The sequence below is a fragment of the Micropterus salmoides genome, unplaced genomic scaffold, assembly GCF_014851395.1.
Source record: "Micropterus salmoides isolate LMB-PRFRI ecotype aquatic unplaced genomic scaffold, ASM1485139v1 Ms_hic_scaffold_18, whole genome shotgun sequence".
In the NCBI taxonomy this organism is placed as follows: domain Eukaryota; kingdom Metazoa; phylum Chordata; class Actinopteri; order Centrarchiformes; family Centrarchidae; genus Micropterus; species Micropterus salmoides.
Genome location: NW_024040928.1, coordinates 8,485,093 through 8,505,623, shown reverse-complemented (window position 1 = coordinate 8,505,623; position 20,531 = coordinate 8,485,093). Strand labels below are relative to the sequence as shown.

Genomic DNA, 20,531 nt, shown 5'->3' with positions numbered 1-20,531 from the left:
TCAGCACTGTGAATGTGCACAGTGACCAAAAGAAAGACGCAAGCCTTGTTTTTAAATTATACAATAATGGCTTACTAAAACATAAAATGCTGCTGGCTGAAGACTGATGCCAGCACATTTATCTGATTCACTGGCTTAATTTACATTTATGTATAACAAACTGTACTTTTGCAATACTGCTACACGGCACTTAAATAATAATCAAAGCAAAACAACGTCCTGTTTTATCTCTCTTCACCTTGTGGTATATAAGCAGAGTTCAGCAACAGGGCATGTTCACTGACACCTGGCTTACATAACTTGCTGTTTTTATTACGACATAATGACAATACGCTGCGCTCACTGCCTTTCATCCAAGTTCCTGTCAGCACGCTCTTCTCACTGACATTCCCCAGACTTTTTAAGGTCCCACCCAAGAGCTATCTGCAGCTTTTCAATAATCCTAATTTGGCATACAAAATCTCAAAAGCATAACTCATTGCAAAACTGTAAATAAGTCAACTTCAGACCACCACTGAGATATGTGATGATAGCAAAGCATTTAAACAGCTGGAAACGCTCCAAGTTGGATCAGTTATGAAACACACTGCATTAGAATGGTTATATGCAAGTATATAAAAGCACAGCTACAATAAAGATTTGCATAGTGTACAGGGCCTGCCTATGTACTTGTACTATTACAATCTCTCACATGCAAAGCAGACTAAAATTGTCAAAACTGACGACAATATTTATTCCTTGAAGACTTTTGCTTCTCTTGTTTGTCAGTATTTCATAGATGAAAGGACCAAGAACCAGTTCTGAGTAAAAACTCTAATCTCTCTTATTTTTATAGTCAAAAGGCTTGTGAGAAAAAACCTTGCAAGCCTTTTTGTTTTTATTGGGCGTGAAAGAAAAAGTAACTGTAAAACAGTGATAGCAGCGGTGTGAGTGAAGATCAAACAGATTTCTCTGTTGAAATATTTACTTCTCTGAGAAAAAAAAGAAATATATGAAAAGTTGGCAGCAGGTCTTCATTCCGTGCTCAGTAGTGTGCATTTTTCAGTGCTCTGCAGGTGCAGTGATATTTCTGGCTATTTTTCACCCTAATCTCTCAGTGGCAGCAGCTGAGGTTTCGAGGATGGCCAATTTCCAGCTGTGCCTCCCATGAGTGGCATCTTCCTTTTCATTCTCATCATCTCCTCTTTTGCCCACACTTTGATTTTCATCTGTTCTTCCCTTTCATCTGCTCCTCCTCCTTCTCTTTTGCCCCATCTCTGCTTTTTATCAACCTTGTTTACCATTTCATGCCTCCCCTTCTTTCCTCCTCATGTCTCATCCCCTAACCCCCCCTAACCCAACCCATCATCCATTTCTCCTAATCCCACCTCCTCTTTTTCCACATCTTTCTCAAGTCTCCTCATTTGTCCAGTTTTTCCCTTCTCCTCAGCCCTCATCGGCTGACGACCACTGATGTGGGCTCCTCGAAAACCTCCTCCGTCAGCCTTTCCACTATTCCTCCATTTGGTGAACCGCGCTGCCGTGACTGTGGTAGATCAACATGAACACAACAGGAATCGGTTCCATGCTTCTGCTTTCATTCTACTTGGCGGGCTTTTATGATACTGTTCCCTCATCAAATGGTCAATTATTAAGTTCTGCATGTAAATCGCTCACATTGCACCTTTCATCTTGTTCCATGTCATATAAATACTGTACCACAGCATGGGTCTGGAGAATTATTAACCAGTAGCACATGGCAGCAGGCTGCCTAGTCATATTTTTTCATGTAATCCCTTCTGGTTTTGTTTGTCGTACATTGTGCTGACCACAACATTGCCCTATAGGTATACAGTCCACACCTTGCACCTTGAGGGAGCGCAGATTTAAACCAACAGCAGCAAGAAAAGCCATGCATCTAGAAGTGTTCCTCTGCAACAAGATTCAACTAAAGATTAAGGTGAGATGTACAGTAGAAAGCCACGGAGCTCAAGGAGGTGCCACTGTGTCGAGAAAGTGCAGTAAAGAACACCCCATAATACTGAATAAAAGAGCATAGTAACCTAGCAACAGGCAAAAGGAGAAGCTGCTTGCTCTGCAGTGTCCTCTGTTGCTCCTGCATCTTCAACCTTGCATCTTCCTTTTAGAGGTTCTCCTCAACAGGCCTCTACGAGACACTTTCACCCTACCCAAGCCTTTATCCTTCTACTTCCTGTTGTTGCACCCTAATAAGGGCACTTCCATCAAGTGCACATGCCATTTAACACCGTTATGTCTTCTAAAGGGTTTAAGAGAGTGCCTCGGTTCATACATTGCATATCATACGCAGGGATACGTGCCATGTATTTTAAAGAGTGGTGGGCAGAGATACAGCACTGGATCCCGCTCTTCAAATCCTTTTAACGTAGAAGCCCTCCCCTCCAAACCCTCTGCCATGTTTCGGAGAGCCATGGTAGAGCTACAACATCAATGGTTTAATCCCCTTACATCTTTTGTTGACTGAGAGGAGAGCGAGCAAGACAGAGAGGATATATAGGAGGTAACAAACACACTGTAAAACGTCTCCTGAAATCCTTCTTGGATGGTTTTAGTAGTGGAATCATCAAAGAAACGGGTGAGATTTCAGAGATTTTTCTGGGTTATATGTGTGTATGCAAGGCGACGCGGGGGTGGGTTCATTGAGTTCACTCATCATCAGTCTAACCTCACCCAGACATCACTGAAAATGTTACGGCTGCAGCGCCATTTCCATTAATTGCAAGTATCTCCCACTCCCCATATTTGAATATTGTGTTATCATATCATAACACATTTAAGTTAAATTATGTTTGAAAGCAGCCATAACCTGAGGAACACTGAGGTTAACTAAGGTTCACCAACCTTTGTTGCCTTGCAGGCTAACACCGGATTCAAAATGTGCTGATGCTGAACCCTCCTAAAAACAGGAGTAGAGGAGTGGAGCAGTGTGATATCAGAACTGACGAGGCCACAGGGATGGAGATGAGAAAAATGCCGCCTATAATTGACTGTCAGATCTGTCATCTCCTCACAGTGTGTGAGTGAGAAGGGTATGAAATATGCTGCGTAATCCCCCTCTGAAGACGAATTACTAGCTCCATTTGCCTTATCTGACACCTACCAACTCTATACAAAGCCATATTGGCCGTCCCGACAGAAAACAACAGAAATACAGAAGGCTGCCATCTCTTCCCTCTATCCTCCATCAAAACACTCTCAAACCAAAGTTTGATTCTGTTCTCCGTCTATCAATCTCCACCACACCCCCTTTTAAGATCAATCACTGTGGCCAAGCAGCCCGTGTGTGATCAGACATTATCTGTACTTCTGCTAAACCCAGAGCTAACTCTGGCAGCATTAAAAAGGATCAGACGGACCCCAGGAACATCTCCAAAGTTTCAGATAATCATGTAGCCATCCCTGGTTGTTCCACGAATATTAATACCAGCACAGTTATCCTCCAATACCATGAATGGCAAATAAATGCCAATAGATGAAAGGATCAAATGCATTTGTACTTGAACATCTCCCTCTCATCCATCCAGTCATTGATTTACTCAGACAAACTCCCTTTCTGTGAGACCGCATTTTCATGATTATCAGCTTTCGCCTAAGCTCTTTATGATTGATAGTCACATTGGTGGAATCGAAATGCTCTACACTTGGACGAGTTCGAATGAATAATGACTTTTCATCAGCCCTTATAATCTAAGGCCAAGCCCAGTTAAGTAGGGTGGTCTTAATGTGTTTGTGATTGAATTTCAACAGCCATCAGAGTATGTCAAAAGCAGCACAACTAGGAAAAAACGGATGAATCATTTTTGAATAAATATCGACTGTGTCAAAATTCCTCTTTATACATTTTATTTCATAAAGCACAAGGTTAACAAGGTTTTGTACCCAACAGGAGATGACAGTTTTTGAAGAAACAGTCCAGACACTTGGAACAAATGTTAATTAACCTTTTTGTTAATGAACTGTGTGTAGCTGTTTCCTAATTTTGCTATGCAAAGAGATCCTTCCATGTTAGCCTCACAGCAAGTATTTTAAAAGTTCACAGGGAAAGATAGGAAACTACTTTTTTCCACCTTCTTAGTAACATTATGTGGATAACAATAGGCTCGAGTCAACATTTCTGCATTCATTACACACAGACAGACACATAATTCCTTTGACTGATCACTTGTCATCTAAATCTTCCAAATACTGCTTCTCTCTAGGCTCTAAGTAACAAGAACAAGTTGAGAGAAATGTCTGTCTCAAGGCCCATCCAAAACCAAAACAGATACATGTTTTCCCAAGTTACACAGTCCAGTCTTGGAACTTAACACGGACCTGCAAGAGGAAATTAGCCTCCAGAATAGCAAGGTTACCTGAAACCATTCCAAAAACCTTCCTGAGGATGTAGCAACCGTGTTGAAATTGTACAATTTATTCCAGATGCTTCAGCCGACCGTCAAAACTCCACACTATCTCATCCATCTAGAGGGCTCCCCGCCAGTTTCACTTTCTAGTTATGCTACCTCTAACTATGACTCTGAAGTTGTTATTATTGAAGTAACCAGTCAAGTGCTTCAATATCTCATTATTGCAACAGCGCAAGTGGTTTTCCAGTCAGCTATTGCACAAATTCAAAATGAGGAATTATGTCTCAGCTTGAAAACTAATGAGCCATTCCATTTGGGACCCACCAAAAAGTGGCCCCATGCCCACATTTTTAAGCACCAGAGAAAACAATCTATAACCATTAAACTACATGTTGGAGTGGGGTGACAGCACTATGTAAATGCAAGCAAGGTGAAGACATCTGCTGACTCCAGTCTCCAATGTCACAGCAACCAAAAGCAAAGAGCTGACAGGCAGAAAGTCCAGATGAACGCCTTGTTCCTCCCCAGGCCTCAAGAGGAGCTGATGAAGAGGTGTTCTAAATAAGAGTTGCTGACTTTTGGTAACCTGGGACTGTTCCACTGTCGAAGGTCATTGGGTGTGTTGCATAGACAGAATCAAATTGCTGATGGCGAGTTTATGGTGCAACCCCAGATGGCTTTCTGTCACTGTGCCTCCTGAACCCAGTTGCTCTTTCGAACTCCCCTCCTCAGTCTCTCGTTTGCATCTTAATCAGTTGTTTGGATCTGACATATAACACAGATCAATGTGGGTCTTGCCAGGGGCGCAGTACCACTCATTAAAATCAGTGTTAGCCAGTTAAGGACAGGCTGACAATGGGGCAGGGGACAAGCGAGGGACGTACCTTTAATAAAAAGCCTTCTACAGTGTAGAACGTGCACTCTAAAAGAATGCCCTCTACAAGCTGGGTTTTAAATATACATCTGTATCCATCTTTAAAGCCCATTTTTGGTGAATCCTGGCAGGTGCATACTTGGACACTTTTCATTTGTCCATGGATACTTAATCCGTCAGTAAAGGTTAGATGAGGCTGAGACAGGAAACACAATATCAAGAAATTACAAGATTCTTCATTTTGTAAAGCAGATATAATCAACATTTTATAGTAATGTATCAAATTTGACTGTGAAAACAATGAGACAGCATGTAAGGTGTCCCCTTCATAGTGATGAACCGACAGAATTATCACCTGAAGCTGCAGCTCCCCTTGGCTATACAGAGCTTTATAGTGAGTGTCAGCTCATCGTTTAGCTGACGGGCCCACAACGTTACAGTTTCGATTAACATCTCACCGCTCTCAAAGCATTGTTTTCAGCAAAACAGCTCTAAAACCCCACTGTACACTATCTGCTTAGCACCAAACAGCAGACAAGCACAGTTAGCGACTAGCTGGTGAACATAATGGAGAAATTAGCAACTAAAGAGCCAGATATTCTCTTTCAGGAGTTGGTGGAGACCAAAAACAGAGCTAAAACTTTGTTAGCTTGGATTGACTTCCAAATACTAGTGTTTCACTAGAGTGACAATAATGTTAAACTTACAAAAATAAAACCTCTTGTGTCTCAATTCTGAAAGCTAGCGACACTGACGTGTGAGAAGCTCATAAAGGAAATCATATAAAATGTCAGTTACTGTTTGATGATATGACCAACCCCATTTGGGTGTTGCATATTGGAAAACCCCAACCATTCAGATCAGGTACAATGATCTGCTTCTTAAAATAACTCATGCTCAATTGAGTTTTCCACAGAGTTTTCCAGATAGTAAAACCGGTATGAAATAGTTTGAAACTGAATGTGAACGAGCAACTTGTACCACACCCCGTCTGTCTCTTATGAGTAAGTTTCTTGGAAACAGAAAAAAAAAAAACACAACACAACACAACACACACACAAAGCTGACCTCGCTCTGGCTGGCATCATTCTGCACGGGTCAATCAGCATGGAGGCCAACCATGCCCAAACCTATCCCCATCCCCATCCCCCTCCCCTCCGCTTCAGTGACTGAGGCTGGGCGTGGGTGCCGTCCACTCGCCCCACTGATCATTGCTGTTGCCTAGGCGACTGAGCAGCCCTCCAGCAGCCCCTTGCCCAACGATCAGACAAGAGGGACATACATTTAGATCCGCACTGATGTAGAGGGAGGCGCAGAGAGAGGAAAGCTGTAATAAGTGGCTGAAATTGCCTTCATATTTGTGAGATAACACACTGTTTGCTTGCTATGACACCACTGAAATATAACAAAACCTATTTATATGGAAAAGGCACAAGCATTCGATCTTACAAGGAGTCCGTGTCTGTGTGTGCGAGGCTCATGCTGGCTCCATAACCTCATTCTGTCGGCTGGGTGCTGCGCTGACAGGAATGAACGCACAGAGGATCAGACAGCAGGTTGAGAGGAATGAAGAGAAAGATGGATGCAGATGGAGAGAGAGGGAAAGACTGGAGAAGTGAAGGGAAGACTGGGAGGTAGAAGATAAAAAAGGCAACCAAGAGACACACGCTTTCTTTTGTTTTCCATCTTCCTGCTCTTCTTCCCATGTAGTCTCTTTCCTGCTGTGTCACTAGGAGGAAGACCCACTTCCCCCTTTTATTTATCCAGGAATGTGAGACGACCTGACGGGCTGGCTGTTCATTGACAGTACACAGCTGAGACTTCCCCCTGTGGCTCGTTCTCTCAATCTCTCCTGTGCATATACGTGTGTGTGTGTGTGTGTGTGTGTGTGTGTGTGTGTGTGTGTGTGTGTTTTTCTACTCCATTATCTGTGTTATCAGCTGACCAGGCCTCACACAGGCAGGGCGCTGGGAAACGTAAGCCAGAGAGTGCAAAGAGAGCCCATGCTGTGCTCCGGGGAAAGAACATTTTAAGTGTCCATTTCGACATGTCTTTGGGAGTAATTGGCAAACTAAAAAACTAAATACTGAAGAACAGTAGGTATCAAAAAAGGGCTGCAATTTCTACCCCATGTGTTAACATGACCTAATGCGATCCCATTAATTTTCGCAATCATAAAATTCCTAGAGCTATTATTTTCCGTTGACCAAGAGTAGCTCTTGTAAATTTGATTATGCCCTTTATGAGAATAGTACCAATGTAACCATTCGCATGAGGCTACAAGAAACCAAGTCAGCTTCTTGGAACACAGAAACATGAACCTGAGTGTGGACAAACAGGATATCAGTGACAGAAACATCCTATTCCTGCCCCCCCAGACATGCCATACAATGACTTGAAACCACGGCTGAGATGAAAACACCATTGTGTTGTTGATCCTCTGGTTCAAAACGAGAAAGGAGCTCAGACAGGGAAACGCCAAGGCTCACTTTAACTAACTGGCTGTGAGTGATTGATGTTTATTTAAGAAAAAGACAAGTAGGCCCGGCTGATTCTTTGAAGAATATAAATGAGCTCCAAAAACTTTGCAATGATTTACACAAAGTAAACATGGACTTTGATTCTTTCTCATAAAAAGTGACCCCAGTAGATCTTTTCATTCAAGACTTTACTTATGCATTCACAGATGAATGTGAATATCAAGGCGCTGACTAATTTGCATTAGCATGATGGAAACACACACACACACACACACACTGGTGGGCCAACTGGGAGGGCTGGTTCTACAGTTTTGTAGTGAGCTTTTAGGTCACCTCCCTCCCCAAGGGTAAAAGAAAAGGAAACAGAAAAAAAAAAGAGAGCAAGACAGACAGAGAGAGAGAAAATCCTCTAAATTACCAATACGCACCTTATATATTAAGAAACACATGGAAAGGCCAGGTACTGAAAACTCTAGTTTAAACATGCAATTTTATGACTTTTCTGTGAGTTAATTAGGACTCATTTTAACCTAATTTGAGCCTAAATGGTACAATGGGTTTACAGGGTGACTCAACAGAGTAGGTTAAACACAGGAAGGCTTCTTAGGAACAGCACAATTTCCTCAAGACAACAAATGTAGGAGGCCAGTGCAAGAACAACATATCAAATTCAAATGATCACATTGTGCTGAAGCGCTTACAAGTCTTAATCTCTGATGAATCACTGACCTATCCAACTGGTTTCTGAGAGACATGTGCAGCTGAATGTAGACTGGCAGACTTATGGTAGTAAGGCGGCACAGAGATAATCTTCCGTGCGTCTTTGCAAAATATTTGGTTCTAGAAGCTTGGCGATGTAGTGGCTATTCACAGGGCTAGCTGGATAACTACTGTAGCTGGGGAGCTAACCGCTAACACACTAGCCATACTAGCATGTAGCATAGGCCTACTAGCACTAGCCAGTCACAATAGCTCCCTGAGCTTCATTCTATTTTCTCTGTACTGTGCTTGTGTTTACTCCCCCTTTTGTTCTTGGGGTTGTGAACCATTTTATTCCACAAAGGGTTTTACTGAAGAGGGAAACCAAATGGGGCTGTTTTAAATGCGAGTATGACCAAGCCTTTAGGTATGGGAGAAGGAAGGTCCCCTTTTTAGGAAGCCATCTCGAGCAGTCAACAGAAGTCTGGCCTGATAGAACATCTCCCTGGCCTCTGGCAAACACACACATACGTGAATGTGAAGGATAAAGCCACCTTGGCTGCAAAATGTGCTAGAACTTTAGCTTCAGTTGTCCTAGCACGCAGGACTAAAACCCATTTACTAAATCAATGTTTTATTTACTGCATGTTTTATTTCCTTGCATTAGTGTAGATGTCCATGGACATGCAATGACCTTACTCACATCACCATTGGTACGGTAACTTACACTGACTGACTAGAGTTGGATATATCCTCTTTCTCAGTCCATGTCTGAGAAACCTCGTTCTCTGCCGAGTTAGAAACCTTTAAAGCCATTTGGCAGCTAAAAGGCCAGTAGAATGTGTGAGGGTCTGTTAAAGGTCAACCAGCTTTATTGTAGAGAGGATCTTTATCAGTTCACCTGGACAATGTCAAAGCAGCACTTTCCTGCTCCCGCTTGGCCACTCTGTCTTAATCTCACACAGTTATACTTACTCTGCATGGCAATATAGGGGGGCCTAATGCAAGAGCTCTATGACAGCATCATATTTCAGGCGGACTTTGACTGGAATTGGGTTCCAGACCACCAAAAGCGAATGCCGACGTTGAGAAGTCTGGAAATAGAAGTCACTACTATAACTTATGAAACAGTGGTACTCAATGTAGTCCCTGCTGTTCTTTTATTTTTTGTCTTCTTAACAACAGAAGACTTCAATACTCCTTACACACTACGCCGCACACCCTGTCTATGTAAACACACACACACAAACAGCATGTATCCCCAGAGTGTGTGTGTGTGTGTGTGTGTGTGTGGGGGGGGGGGGGGGGGGGGGGGGGGTCAACACACAAGAAATTCAATTAAGCAGACAGCACGATGTCTCTAAATCCAGCCTCTTTTGAGCTCAATTTGCCCTCCTACCGTCCCCCACCACTCCACCCCCAGGCTTCCCAGCCAACCCCTTAGCGCCATTCAGCCACTCCCAACACCCCCAGGACTCAGTGGGCCCTTTGCTGGGCCCCCCTTTCATTCACTCCTCTCCCAGCACCTCTTTTGCCTCTAAAGAGATGGGCTTTTAGATTCACATTTGCCAAAACAAACAAAAAAAAAGATGAAAGAATTTAAAAATTGACTGAAAACATATGAAACCCAGGCCTCTAGCTCAAACAACTGGTCGGTTTCACTCTTAGGACACCAAACGCTTTCATCTTCCTCCTCTTCTTCCCATCTGTGTGTGTATATGTCTGGCAACCGGACAGATGCTGTTCATTTAGCACTTGAGCGGCAATCCTCGAGCTTGTCTCCTAAATGCCCAGGGGAGCCACTGGCATTTGGACAGCATTAAATAAAGTCACTCTGCAGACCTCACACTGTGGCCAGACCTGACCTCGCAACATGGTCACTCCACTCGGATTTCAAGCAGCCAATTGAGTAAATCTGTGCCGGTGAAGAAAACCATTTTCTTACTAGTCAGGGCTGTAGAAGCTGATGTCGACCTGCAGGCAATTAAATTTTCTATCCAAGCAGGTTTTTGAGATTTATTCATCGAGAGGAGTGATGAAACACTTTTACGCCATTTCATCTGACTGCTCCTGGGTTCAGCCATCCAACTCATGTAACAGTAGATAAGGATCAATGTAGTATTGCTGCTGCCGTTGTTTTTAATCGATTGCCATCTTGGGTTATTTCACAACACAGTGTTAATAGTTGCCCTGTTTCTTTCCGTGGGGGGTTGTTTGTAATTATGTAAAAGCCTGAAAGATTTGTGATGTTCACCTTTGTTTAGAACTATATAGCATCAGTCTCATAGCAATGCAATGGTTTTGACAATGAAATAATAAACCTCTCAAGTGAAGCGCATACTTCCCTTGCTAGCTTAGTTATGTGTGTGCATGCGTGCGTGCGCATGTGTGTATCTGTACATCACTGACAAAGATGGACACACTGAGCTAGAACCTCAGGGGCACACAATGTCACACACATCTACCGAAACAGCGGCTTAGAGAGGTGCTGGGCTGCTGCAGACACAATATTGATGTTACGTAATGACAGCCAAACAACACCCAAAAATGTGTGTCTTGGCGTGTGAGTGTGTGTGTTTCCGGATTAAGGGGTCACTCTGCTCTCTCTCATGCATGTTTCCATCCTTTTGTATTTGTTACCTTCACGGTTTACACAGCCCATGACTCCAGGAATGTCCGATAGATAACACGTGACCTGTGTGATCTGATTTGAAGCTGCTTGCTTTGAGCTTCTATATATGCTGCTGCCCTGTCCTTTTAAAGCAGGGTAAAATACAATAAATATATAAAAAGTTTCAACTGAATGGGGGATTTCCCCCCTCCTCCCCATGATACAGAATTTATTTCCCTTGCCAAACAGATCATGGCGAGTTATCAGCCCATGTACTAGCTAAACGAGGCTTAGTGTCCTCCTGTTCCATCAGGGCATTTTCATCCCGGCTCGAAGCTTTCAGCCGTGTATTTAGGTCTTAAAACAGGGACATTGATTTCTGGTCCCTTGCCATGCATTTCAAACGGGCACTAAGCAGACATGAGTGCTCTTCCACAACCAAAGACAACAATGATAATCAGCAAACAACCTCAAAAAAATCAATTTGCTCCAGCCCCCTTTAAAAGCTATTTAGATAAGTCCTCTTCCTTGAGGACCACAAGTGCAGTGACCTAAATCAGTGCAGATTGACATGATGGGGTAGCATGGGACTGAAAAGGCCACTTAAGGATGCTGTGCGCGCATATGTGTGTGTGTTATAATCACCCCAATCAAGACTTTAAAGGGAGATTAACCCAAGACCCCCCACCCATGTTAATCCTTCACAGCAATTTTGATCAGCATATGTTGTCAGTGCAATCACACATGGTAACTACACAACACATCCTGACTGCATCTAAGAGCTGTGAAACCAAGGCAGAGGAATACAGTATTACACCTGTATTCTTCTGATCTCTCACAGCCACTGGCCTACTGGAGAGTTGAACCTCAAGAAATCAACTACAATTTCAAGACGCCTCAAATGGGCAACAACTTATGCCCCTTGTCTTGGAGATCTTTTAAATCAGGAGTAACTGTAGGTCATCCATCCCAGCCCATGAGAGTAACTTTTGGACACAAAAATAAAATTGAAAGGGCCAAGTTGCCAGTGTTAAATGTAATAGGGCCAAAAAAAACTTTTATTTTGGAACTGATGTCTGGCCTGATTGGTTGGACTTTAAGATGTGCATCTTGCAGGGCATGTGTTAAGTCTGCATGTGGCTTATGACAGCAAGGTGTGTTTCCACAGGTGCAAGGAGTGTGTGTACTCACCATTAAGTCCATTGGGGATGCTCCTGTGATGGTGCGGTGCTGACAGGTCATCCATGGACCTCCTCATGGTGGGGCCCATCTTACTGTTCTCTGAAGAGGGCTTGTGTATGTGGTTGTGATTGTGGTGATCGGGGCTACCAGCACTCCCAGTGCTGGACGTGCTACTCCCGTCTCCAACATCCCTGACCGTGCCGGTGCCACCGTTCAGGTTGGTTAAACTGGACTGACTGTCTATGGAGCTCCTGGAGCCTGCTCCGTTCCTCTCCTCGTCCAGCATGAGGATGATCTCCTTCAGCTCAGTGTTCTCCCTCAACACGGTGTCCTGGTTGGCCTCCAGCTCCTTCAGCTTCATCATGTAGGTTCCCACCTCTTTCCACATGGCACTGGCAGTGTAGCGGCCAAAGCGTTGCCACTCTCGGGACAGCTTCTTGCCCTTCTGTCGGTCGTCGTCCAGGAAGCAGCAGAGCTCCCGGAGCTCATGGTTGTCGTCCTGCAGCTTCTGGTTGATCTCCTTCAGGCTCCGGATCTCGTGCAGATGCACCTGCAGCCGCCGATTGATGTCTTTCATCATGTTGCCATGGTCGATCATCAAGTTCATTTTGTCGCTGTCAACCCTCCTCAATCTCCGGACCAGCTCCTCTTTGCTGCACCGAAGCAGCTCCTCGTCCGTCAGCTGGCTCAGTTCATCCCTCGGCCCCTCGGACGGATTTTTAGCCATGGCTGTGAGTCTCAGTTCGTTAAAACGGCGGCTTGAAATTAACTATCAAAAGTCATTTAACCAAGCCTCAATTGCGGAATTGTGTTAAAATACGAATACATTGTCCAAAATATTAAAGTATCGTTATGCCCTCCTCTTCAGCAGACAGATAATGAAAGGGAAAATATTAATGGTGCTATGGCAACCCGTGCATGAATTGAATGCCCTTACTAATCTTTTGAAGGAAAATCCGTTATGAAACTCGGAAACAACTGCGGGTAGCCTACTCACATTTCGTCAGTAACACCAACATATGATTTTCAATCGATTACCAGTGATTTTCAATCAGGTCCCCGGCGCAGAGTCCCGTCAGCACATCATACCGCGTCCCACCGCAATGTGCGCCGTCTCCGCTGGACATTGCTCCATTCAAAGGATAGTAAACAGAAAATCCAACAAATTTGGTATTTTAATGTTAGCTAAAGCCCACTTTCAGCTAATCGATGAATATTCGCGTAAACAGGACACCTCTAAAAGCCCACTTTTTAAAAAGAAAATATCTGAACGCGTTTGCAGTCAACAACGCTCCTCGGATAAGCCTCTTTACTGAGGTGGCGTGCTGGTGGACGGAGGATTCAAGCCCTTCCACTCAGCCAGCTCGGAATTGTCAGCACAGCCCCCCCTCCACCTCCTCCTCCGTGTCCAAACACTCGGGTTTGAAATCATTCAAGAGGCTTTCGGCCAAGACGGCCAATCACGACGTGGGAGAGGAGCGGGCAGCAGGTAGATGAAATGTGCGGTGAAGCCTCACAAGGCACAGGCTCGGCCCTCTTAAAGGAACAGTACCACACGTCCAGGACAGGGAAAACATATTACTTATAAAAGACAACAACAAAGCACTTGACTATTAGCTTAGAACGCATTTAAAATTTGAAATATTACATCAATAAACTAAATACGAATAAATAAAATACATATATTTAAGGTTTGTGTGGTATATTTAGCTTTTAATATTCATAAACGTTAACTCACTTCTGTTAGTTTAAGCTAGTTCAAGTATTTGTTCATTTTTAAGCAAAACATGAAAAAAACTGTAAAGTAATTGGCCCAATTACTAATTATTTTAAAATTACAAACGACTTTAACCCCCATTATATTGACATCACCCTCCCACTACAATGTGATTCACCACTTAAAAACCTCATCTTAAATATTAAATAAACATATGAACACAAACTCCTGAAAAGAAGCTTAGATGAGTGACAACTTTCTCTCAGCATTGTAGTTTCACAGGTGCTTTTGAAATTTCTTTGCAAGGTCACCAGCGCCACCGTGTGTCCACTTTCGGTAATGGAGAAAAACACAGTAGGTTGAGTACATAACAAAATCCCTTCACAGCAAACTGAGCACTGAACAAATCAGACTGTTAGGCATTTTTATCAATTATTAATTTATTAAAGTGCTAAAATAACCACATAGTAGCAAGTTATTTCTGTATGATTAAAACAAGGCTTTATCATCTTCTGTGGTTAGTTTTGTGTTAAAGTGGTAAATTCATTTTTTTGTATTAGTGTTAAAGGCACAAAACGTGTTAAGAAGCTCAGTGAGTATGGAAGAACAACTACACAGAGATGAAGGGTTAAGTTCCGCCAAGATTGAAGTACTAATGATACTGTAAGCTACTCAAACATTTCCCCATATCCTTATAATTGTAAGAACATTAAAAACATCATAACACTGTGCACACCATTATAACAAGCATTGATATTATTTTTTTTACAAAGGCTAAAACAAATTAATAAAAAAAAAGTAATAAAACAACTCGGCAGTGATAATTGCAGCAGGCAGTTGGTTTCTTCTTATGTTGTGGTGCTGTCTGAGCATTTATTTCCTGTGATTCCTGTGTCTCACGGAGCACACTACTCCACTCTTCGGCCTGAGTGTGCCAGTGTCCAGGATGTCAAAGGTCTGACCCGGCACAAGGGTGAAGTCAAACCTCTGGAGCAGCTTGGCCATCACCACTTTAGCCTCCATCTGTAATCACCCCACCACGCATCTGGAATTAACGTCTTGTGATGTTTTGTGTGCGTTTGTCTTGATTATTTATGACCGTCACCACCTACCTGAGCAAAGTTTTGTCCCAGGCATGAGCGTGGGCCGAGGGCAAAGGGGAAGTAGCAGTAATAAGGCCTTGTAAAACAGATAAGAAACAGCGTCACTCAATACACTGCATTGTCCTTTTATATGGAACAACGATCAGTGTTTCAACATGTTGTGACTAAAAACAAAGTATGTCATCATATGAAAATTGTATGCTACTTACTTGGGAGCATCTGGGTGAAATCTGTCTGGATCAAATGTGAGTGGGTCCTTGAAGAATTTATCCATTCTCCCATTCACATAGCTGCTAAACTGAATTTCAAAATAATGTAGTGAACATTTTGAGGGCAGGCCACTGTTAATCCTGTCAGTATTCTAAAAATGTCTTCTTTTGTTGTGTGTTTAAAGTTTAGGGGCAGCATTGTACTTTATGTACAGTATATAAAGAAGAAACACAATTAAAATAATTTGGGTTCTGACACACACTTCCTGCTTTATAGGTACAAACACACTCAAAAGTGAATGACTCACAAAACATGCGACTCCTCCCGGTACGTGGATACCGTCAATGAATATGTCTTCCAGTACGTCACGAGATGTGCCTGGAGCAGTCGGGTAAATCCTCAGAGTCTCTTTTAGAACCTAGGGGAAGGTTACAGTGTGAGGTGCACATCTTGGGTCATATGCTTAAAAAATTAAAAAAAATACATTTACAGGTGCTGGTCATTTAATTAGAATATCATCAAAAAGTTGATTTATTTCAGTAATTCCAATCCAAAGTGAAACTTGGATATTATATTCATTCATTACACACAGACTGATACATTTCAAATGTTTATATCTTTTAATTTTGATGATTATAACTGACAACTAATGAAAACTCCCAAATCAGTATCTCAGAAAATTAGAATATTGTGAAAAAGTTCAATATTGAAGACACCTGGTGCCACACTCTAATCAATCATGGGGAAGACTGCTGACTTGACAGCTGTCCAAAAGACGACCATTGACACCTTGCACAAGGAGGGCAAGACACAAAAGGTCATTGCTAAAGAGGCTGGCTGTTCACAGAGCTCTGTGTCCAAGCACATTAATAGAGAGGCGAAGGGAAGGAAAAGGTGTGGTAGAAAAAAAGTGTACAAACATTAGGGATAACCGCACCCAAGACTCAGCGTCAGAAGCGTCTCGCCTGGGCTAAAGAAAAAAAGGAGTGGACTGCTGCTGAGTGGTCCAAAGTTATGTTCTCTGCTGAAAGTAAATTTTGCATTTCCTTTGGAAATCAAGGTCCCAGAGTCTGGAGGAAGAGAGGAGAGGCACAGAATCCATGTTGCTTGAAGTCCAGTGTAAAGTTTCCACAGTCAGTGATGGTTTGGGGTGCCATGTCATCTGCTGGTGTTGGTCCACTGTGTTTTCTGAGGTCCATGGTCAATACAGCCGTCTACCAGGAAGTTTTAGAGCACTTCATGCTTCCTGCTGCTGACCAACTTTATGGAGCTGCAGATTTCATTTTCCAACAGGACTTGGCACCTGCACACAGTGCCAAAGCTACCAGTACCTGGTTTAAGAACCATGGTATACCTGTTCTTAATTGGCCAGCAAACTCACCTGACCTTAACCCTATAGAAAATCTATTGGGTATTGTGAAGAGGAAGATGCGATATGCCAGACCCAACAATGCAGAAGAGCAGAAGGCCACTATCAGAGCAACCTGGGCTCTCATAACACCTGAGCAGTGCCACAGACTGATCGACTCCATGCCACGCCGCATTGCTGCAGTAATTCAGGCAAAAGGAGCCCCAACTAAGTATTGAGTGCTGTACATGCTCATACTTCTCATGTTCAACATTTCTAAAAATCCTTTTTTTGTATTGGTCTTAAGTAATATTCTAATTTTCAGAGATACTGAATTTGGGATTTTCATTAGTTGTCAGTTTTAATCATCAATTGAAATATATCAGTCTGTGTGTAATGAATAAATATAATATCCAAGTTTCACTTTTTGAATGGAATTACTGAAATAAATCAACTTTTTGATGATATTCTAATTATATGACCAGCACCTATAAGTTCATTCAAGCACAATTGCAGGAACAGCCAAGTGAATGATCTTGGTCTCACCAGTAGATGAAGCCATCCCTCATTCTGAACATAAGAAGACATGTTGTATAGGCTAAGAGTCAGTGAGTAACTGAACACAAGAGCACGTTGCACAATGGATTCACATGCTTCACTCCTAAAGAGCTGAACCTAACTTTCCTAACTTCATGATATGTACCTGTGAGAGGTAGATCAGTTGCCCCAGATCGTCATAACTGATTTCCTGCTTCATCCCAATGATATCATCCACCTCCGTCTTCACTCTGAGAAATAAAAACACAACTCAGGAAACCATAATTTAATAGCTCCATTATGAAACTGTATTGCACAAAATTATTAGTTCTCACTTCTCCAGTATATCAGGATGTCTTGCAAGTTCCATGATGCAAAAAGCCAGTTGATTAGCTGTTGTTTCTTGCCCTAAGAGAAGGCAAAATTAATCAGAACATTACCTTTAAAAGGCATAAACATGGATCAACAACTAACACACATTAAACTGATTATATTCTGTATCTTTAAACCACAAAGGGGGGCAGGGGGCATTTTGGACTTTTATTTTTATTTATGTGCCGCATTTCACACATAAAGGCAGAAACAACACAGACTCACCCGCAATGAAAAATGTCACAAAATTGTCCAACATTAACTCTTCATCTTCTTTAGACATGTTTTCCTCTGGAAAAATACAAAAACATAGCAAATGAACGTTGCAACTTTATCTTGCACTTCTGCTCTGCAAATCTAATAAGAAAAGTAAATGCTTCGCATGTTGAGTTGAGGATGCTTGTATTTTATATGTACGTCTTATATTATTTATTATTCTATTCTCCACTGCTATGACCGCATTACAACACAGGGACTTTCTTCTTATGTAATCAAATCTGAATTTTATGGACTATCACCTTTGTCAGCACTTTTGATGATCTGCGTGAGGATGTCCTTGGGGACGTCATCGCCGTTTTGCATGGCAGTCCTTCTGTCATTAATCCACTGAGCTCCAGTGGTGCGCAGCAGGCGGCAAGCTTCTCTCACTTCATTAATGAATGGTCGGTTCTTTGGATTGAACTGGAAATGCAAGATTTTAGGATCTCACACAGTTTCCCATATATTCGCCACATAAACTTGCAGGGAAGTCCTACCTCAAAAAAGGTGTCTCTGAGATAGTACACCATCCCTTTCAGGCACGTCTCAATGGCTGCAGGGAAAGGTGAACTATTCTTCAGCAGGTCTAAATCCACACCAAAAGCAACCTGAGAGTTATCAAGAAAACATATGTATAAAATGTATGTATATAATAAAATAGTTACAACTTCATTAGATTGTGTTAAGCTGGTGCTTTCGCCACGTTAAAAAAAAACAGACCCTGGCACATTACCTTTGCAATGACATCAAGGGTAACACAGTTGACTAGGTGGTGCATGTTGGCGTCTGTTTTGTTATCAGCAACATCTGTAAGTTTATCCATCAGCTTCTCTGCCCTCTCATTGAAGGTGCCCATTAGACCCCTCAAATACCTGGAAATAATGGTAGCTTAAGACAATATGGTCCAAAAGAAACAGAATATATTATTGTGATCTCTTGTGTTGACTGCAAGCCCTGGAGAGCAGATACTCCATTCTGGCTCTTTGTGATCATTTAACAACTCACAAGCTACTGAAAGCAGGGTCCATGATCCGGCGCTGTTTATACCACTGTTCATGGTCGTGTGCTGTTATCAGGCCATTACCTAGTAACCTTGAGGAGTGACATGGAACATAATACTTATTCAAAATATGGTTGTAAATTATTTAACATAACAAAACCAACAAACTCATTACCTGGGAATCAAAAGTTGACAAACAATACTAACAAGTGCACCTAAAACATGCCAAGATTACTTGAGTTGACATTACCATGTATGATGCTGTATCTTTCTCTGTAATGTAAGATACAGTTTGACAACAACGAATGATAATGATACAGTTCCTGTATTATTGAGACTTATACAGCATGAAGACTATAGCTAATCTGACTAAAAGTCTGATAAACTACCTTTCACCAAACAGGCTGAAGAGTTTCTTATAGACAGATCTTTCTTTGGGGTACTTTGGGGACATCAGGATTTCCTGAAACAGAGCCATTAAAAGAGGGATCGGATGTTTTTAATGAAAATAACTTTTTTTATTTTGCAAAGATCCCCACAAAAGCAGATCTATCAGTGCACTTTTACACAGTTAACTGTGCAATGTTCATGCAACTCAAGATTACACATTAAATCATTGTCAAGTCCAGTGTTTACCTTGGTTGCCTCTGGTGAGGTCACACAGAGTACAACGTAATGGAAAATATTCACTCTGTACACAGACCCATACTTCTCAGCCCTGTAAACGACATGTTGATTATCAGTTTGAATTTCAAACAATACATGTATAGTTACATGTGCAAACCGTACCCAAAGTGAAGGTGCACTGATCACAATAACTAATGAATAACGTAAACACATTTAAAAACGGCATCAACAAGAATCATCGGGCGTAGTGGTGGTAAGTTAACTTACTACCTGGGACCTAACGTTAACTTTTTGCGATTGCATTTGTTCTGAGTTTAACGTTACAGTTTTACATTAAATGTTTTGTTATTTGTAAATATTTACATACTTTCGTCAACCACATATGAACAATTAAACATGTTTGAGCTTAACTTACCATTCCAGAAATGTGTCGTGCACAATTCCGCCATTTTTCATTGCCCTCAATAATGTTGGTGAATGTCCTAATAAAAAACTGTGAGAAAAACAAAAGTGTCGGCTGAAGTTACTGTCAATACAATTGTTTTAGCTAATGTTAGCTAGGTGACGACAAAACAAGTACCGTTAGCATCATTAAGAACGACCCACTTAGCTTAAGCTAACTTAGTGTTAACGTTCACATACCTGTTTCTCGGTGGGCCAGGAATGTGGTCATATTTCATGTGAATGTGTTTAATATACAAGCAGTAACCAAGAAACGCTATGAAAATCATGAAGAGCAGAAACATGAGCACTTGAGCAGTCCAGCTCAAAATCACATGAAAAATTGCCATTTGGTAACGTTAAGTCAAGTCCTTTGTACCACCAGTTAGCGAAGTTAGTCCAAGTGAAGACGTTCGTTAAATGCTCCGGTGATCAAACGTTACAGAACTGTTTGTAAACTCGCCAACATACGCGTAATAACTTCGACACGGAAGTGCCTTCAAATTGTGACGCCTTTTATTTTTCCAAATATGAAATATTACATCAATAAACTAAATACGAATAAATAAAATACATATATTTAAGGTTTGTGTGGTATATTTAGCTTTTAATATTCATAAACGTTAACTCACTTCTGTTAGTTTAAGCTAGTTCAAGTATTTTTCCTTTTTTTGAAGCAAAACATGAAAAAAACTGTAAAGTAATTGG

The 20,531-nt window shown here is 41.9% G+C and overlaps 2 protein-coding genes across 6 annotated transcripts in view; both read right to left on the bottom strand.

Moving 5' to 3' along the window:
• ccdc85cb (coiled-coil domain containing 85C, b) overlaps positions 1 to 13,699 on the bottom strand; it is a 44,628-nt gene extending 30,929 nt beyond the window's left edge. For 3 of the 5 annotated variants that reach the window (XM_038726393.1, XM_038726394.1, XM_038726396.1), the window contains exon 1: positions 12,220 to 13,696. In XM_038726393.1, the coding sequence (XP_038582321.1) occupies positions 12,220 to 12,937 (718 nt within the window). In that variant the 5' untranslated portion in view covers positions 12,938 to 13,696. Of the gene's footprint in view, positions 1 to 12,219 lie in introns of all 5 variants that reach the window. The other 2 variants (XM_038726397.1, XM_038726395.1) reach the window with 2 other exon arrangements.
• Positions 13,700 to 14,347: 648 nt separating this feature from the next.
• Positions 14,348 to 20,289, bottom strand: LOC119908603 (cholesterol 24-hydroxylase-like). Its single transcript, XM_038726390.1, has 15 exons — positions 20,025 to 20,289; positions 19,798 to 19,875; positions 19,392 to 19,473; positions 19,145 to 19,218; positions 18,761 to 18,847; positions 18,489 to 18,627; positions 18,253 to 18,363; positions 18,016 to 18,178; positions 17,723 to 17,788; positions 17,461 to 17,533; positions 17,292 to 17,376; positions 15,548 to 15,658; positions 15,240 to 15,328; positions 15,040 to 15,106; positions 14,348 to 14,950 (listed from the first exon to the last, which is right to left on the bottom strand). Exons 1-15 carry the CDS (start codon positions 20,171 to 20,173, stop codon positions 14,801 to 14,803), a joined length of 1,524 nt encoding a protein of 507 aa, XP_038582318.1. The 5' UTR covers positions 20,174 to 20,289; the 3' UTR covers positions 14,348 to 14,800.
• Positions 20,290 to 20,531: the final 242 nt, after the last annotated feature.

What these genes read in the sequence shown, in the direction of transcription:
- LOC119908603 (XM_038726390.1), bottom strand. Translation starts at nt 20,173, where the DNA reads ATGGCAATTTTTCATGTGATTTTGAGCTGGACTGCTCAAGTGCTCATG. An exon ending in CCCTTGATGTCATTGCAAAG is followed by an intron (nt 18,364 to 18,488) that starts GTAATGTGCCAG and finishes GATAACTCTCAG; the next exon opens with GTTGCTTTTGGTGTGGATTT. An exon ending in CGGGAGGAGTCGCATGTTTT is followed by an intron (nt 15,329 to 15,547) that starts GTGAGTCATTCA and finishes TTTGAAATTCAG; the next exon opens with TTTAGCAGCTATGTGAATGG.